Source organism: Halyomorpha halys, unplaced genomic scaffold, assembly GCF_000696795.3.
Source record: "Halyomorpha halys isolate HHAL.00 unplaced genomic scaffold, Hhal_1.1 Scaffold224.1, whole genome shotgun sequence".
Taxonomy (NCBI): Eukaryota; Metazoa; Arthropoda; class Insecta; order Hemiptera; family Pentatomidae; genus Halyomorpha; species Halyomorpha halys.
In genome coordinates this window covers 276,292-279,719 of record NW_027111010.1, presented here as the reverse complement: position 1 = coordinate 279,719, position 3,428 = coordinate 276,292, and the positions used below count along the sequence as shown (strand labels likewise).

Below are 3,428 nucleotides of genomic sequence, written 5' to 3'. Positions count from 1 at the left end.
TATATTCTTGGTTTTATGATAATGGAATAGTAAAAGTGAGTTGACAATGCTTATTTTTGCACTCCATTTTAAAGCTGATTGTAAACTGATGGCTGTAAACAAAATTACACCAAAATCATTTCAGTTGCAACCTAAAGGTATCAACTACCAAATTTCAGAAGGAAAAATTCTAAGATTGACAAAAAAATAACAAATCAAACATAACGCTATCTACTGGTGTAAATCGAAATTACTTTCTTGCTAACCTTGTAGTTACAAATATGTCAGCCAGAATCATATAGCATAATAAATATAAACACATATTCAATTTCAAATATAACATATTTTATATATATATGGAGTTCTGTGAGTGTTGTATCATGAAAGTACCAGAAAGATGGCATCAATGGGTCATCAAACCGAATTGAAGATAATGGATTGATATTGAGTTCATTTTTTGTATAGGTAAACATTGAGTTTTATTTAATTCTAAAAACCCAAAATTATTTTCTTGCCAACCATATATATATTCATACTATAACATATCAAAAGGGGATATCAGGACTGAATTAGACTAAGAGCATTTTCTCAAGGATAAATATATATGCAATTATCGGTAGATAAAAGTCAATTTAATCTGTAAATAAATATATTGCAGCGCTATATAGGAAAAAAATGTAAATTTTTAAAAAATACTGAAAGTAGATACCACAAAAGAGGACCACTGATGACCTACCCTCAAGAAATACATTTCTAGACCTAATAATTTCTATTTCTATTGTTAATTGTATTATTGGTTAACATTCTTTAACAGGAGCCCATATGTAATACATCTTATTAGTATTGTAGTAGAGTATTTAATGATGAATATAGGCTAATTTGTATATTCATAATAAGACATTTCTGAGAAGAAGTATTTTTGTATAATTTTTATTTAAATTTTTTAAGGATTGATAGTAATGTTGATCGAATTTCATTACCTCTCACTTGTTAATATAACAATAGTACTAGTCAAATAAGTTTCAAATAAGTTATGTTTTTTAAATGTAAATATGGAAGAAAGTATATACTGACTCATTTTAATCAGAAAAATCTAAAATATAAATAATACTAAAATATATTTATAAAGGGTGTACAGTGAACTGACTATCATATATATTCTTATGTTGCTATTTTGCCAGAATTGGAGTGTTCCAAAGATAACAGCATAGACTGTAGTTATTTTCTTTACAGAGGTTTTCCTACATATAAAGTTTTTTAAAGTTCCCTAAAGATATTAAAAATTAAATCCTGTCTATAGAATACCTCAAACATAAAATAATAAAAACAATTTTTTATCAGATGACCCTCTATTCAAGCAAATCAGCAATATATTATTTTACTATTAACTTTTTTTTATCCATAACTGAATATTAATATCTTATAAATGTCTTACTTTTCAAACCGGATAACTTTCATAGCCAACTGCTTCATGTCTTCAGAACTCTCCCTGTTTTTTTGGGATGGACGTTTTCTGGAACCTTTTTTTGGCATCCTGAAAGATTAAAGAATATCTAAAAATTCAACATAAACTGTAATAGGTACTTTCAGAATCATAATTTTGAGGCATAATCTTCAAAGGTTAGTTTTTAATAATGTCAAATAATCTTTTAGGTTTTGAAAAATAGTATCTTGGAAACAGTTGAACAAAGATAGTTTACCAGGGCTCTAATTTTAACGAATTTATATTACTTTCAAAAGGATTTAAATAATTTTTATCTTGTAATCGATAGCTATAAAAAATATTAAGTAGTAAGTAAACATGAGCCAACATTTTAGGCTTTTCAGTTTTTCGGCCAAATTTGGTTATTTGGGTCGTAATCGTCCTCTACGTCTATACAACGTTGATGAAGTCCTAAAATTTTGGCCGAAACGTCGGCAAAAATAGAATTAGTTACACTTATTTGTGTTATAAGGTCTACTGACCTTACCCCCCCCCCCCGACCAGCTTCTCCTCACATTTTTTTTGTGGTCAACTATAACCACTTCATTATGTTATTTATTATTTAGAACCAATAGCGTAATATTTTTCATAATAAAATATCCTCAAAATTGATACTATAATTTTTTTTAGTTCGAGATTGCGGCAAAAAAAAAAACCGCATATGCATACTAAGATTTTTCTAGAGTTTAAGTATACAAAAAAAATACCAACAATGAACTAGAAAATTAAACCCGCTCTAAATTTTTTTTTGTTTTAATATATTGTCACTTTTAAATAATATTTATCGCGTTTCAGTATGAATATTTTTATTTTATTATTATTAGTTATATAACTATAAAGAATAAACATACCTGTTGCTTGAGCTTCGAAACGAAACAGAGACCGACGCTTGTTACGGAGTTAAAATTGTGCGCCGGATACGCCCTAGTTACCCCCACCACAACTATTTCTTACGACAATTTTATCACATTGTAAAATCAAAATAACATACGTTTTATGCTACTTGGTTTTATTTTTTATTGTAGTATTATTTTTATTTTATGATAATATGAAAAATTTTAGTTGAAGGTGGATACAAATAGTAACATATCAAAATTTTTGTCATGACTGTCGGCACAAAACTTACTTGCTAGATTTTTCCAAAGTTTTGGTGTGTCATAGAAAAATACCAATAACGAATAAAAAAAATAAAAATTAAACTCCATTTAGTATTACTCCACAAATCGCACCTTCGACCATCTTCTGCTCAAAATAATAATCAAAGCTTCAATTAATATAGAATATCATTAACTACTCGCTAAACTGAATATTTATAAACTTCTAGTCATTATGGAAGGAAAATGCTTACCTTTATCTCGAGTTTGTACCAACTGAATAGATAGAACGAAGGGAGCAATGTAGGTGTTAGCAAGGCTCTGATGACGATGTCAGGGCAGTGATAGTTCCACGCAGGGGAAAACGGGAAATTTCCCTTCCTAAATGAAGAATGAATAAAAAAAACGTTTGTTCAAAATAAAACTGCTAGTACCAATACTCGTGATTAATTTTGATTTAAAAATATTTTACTTAAAATTGATAATTTAAATTAAGTTAAAAATTTCCTCATGAAATTATATGATTGTGCATTATAATTACATGTATTATTAATCTAAATAAAACAAGTTTACACACATATTTATTCTTGTTATTTTTTACATCTGATGTAAACTGAAATCTCATTTATATGGTTCAGTGGGTAGGAACCTGAACCTGGAGTTCCTAAAAGAGGAGTCACTTCACATCCAAATTTTTAGCGGAAACTATATTGTTGTCATGTTTCAATTAGGGGGATTTTAAACAAGAGAAAAACATACTGACACACCAATACCCGTTCCACGTAAACAGAGAAAAGAATATATTGATCCATTTTTATTGAAAAATTATGGAGAGCAACAAAATTTCTGAGAGGAAGAATGAGGAGGGAATT

General features: G+C 28.3%; 1 protein-coding gene across 1 annotated transcript in view; it reads right to left on the bottom strand.

The window, feature by feature from the left end:
- LOC106679859 (uncharacterized) overlaps window positions 1-3,118 on the bottom strand; it is a 55,267-nt gene extending 52,149 nt beyond the window's left edge. The window contains exons 1-2 of the mRNA XM_014419233.2: window positions 2,811-3,118; window positions 1,415-1,513 (exon numbers count right to left, since the gene is read on the bottom strand). Of these exons, the coding sequence (XP_014274719.1) occupies window positions 1,415-1,512 (98 nt within the window). The 5' untranslated portion in view covers window position 1,513; window positions 2,811-3,118. The remainder of the gene's footprint in view (window positions 1-1,414; window positions 1,514-2,810) is intronic.
- Between the last annotated feature and the right edge of the window lie 310 nt (window positions 3,119-3,428).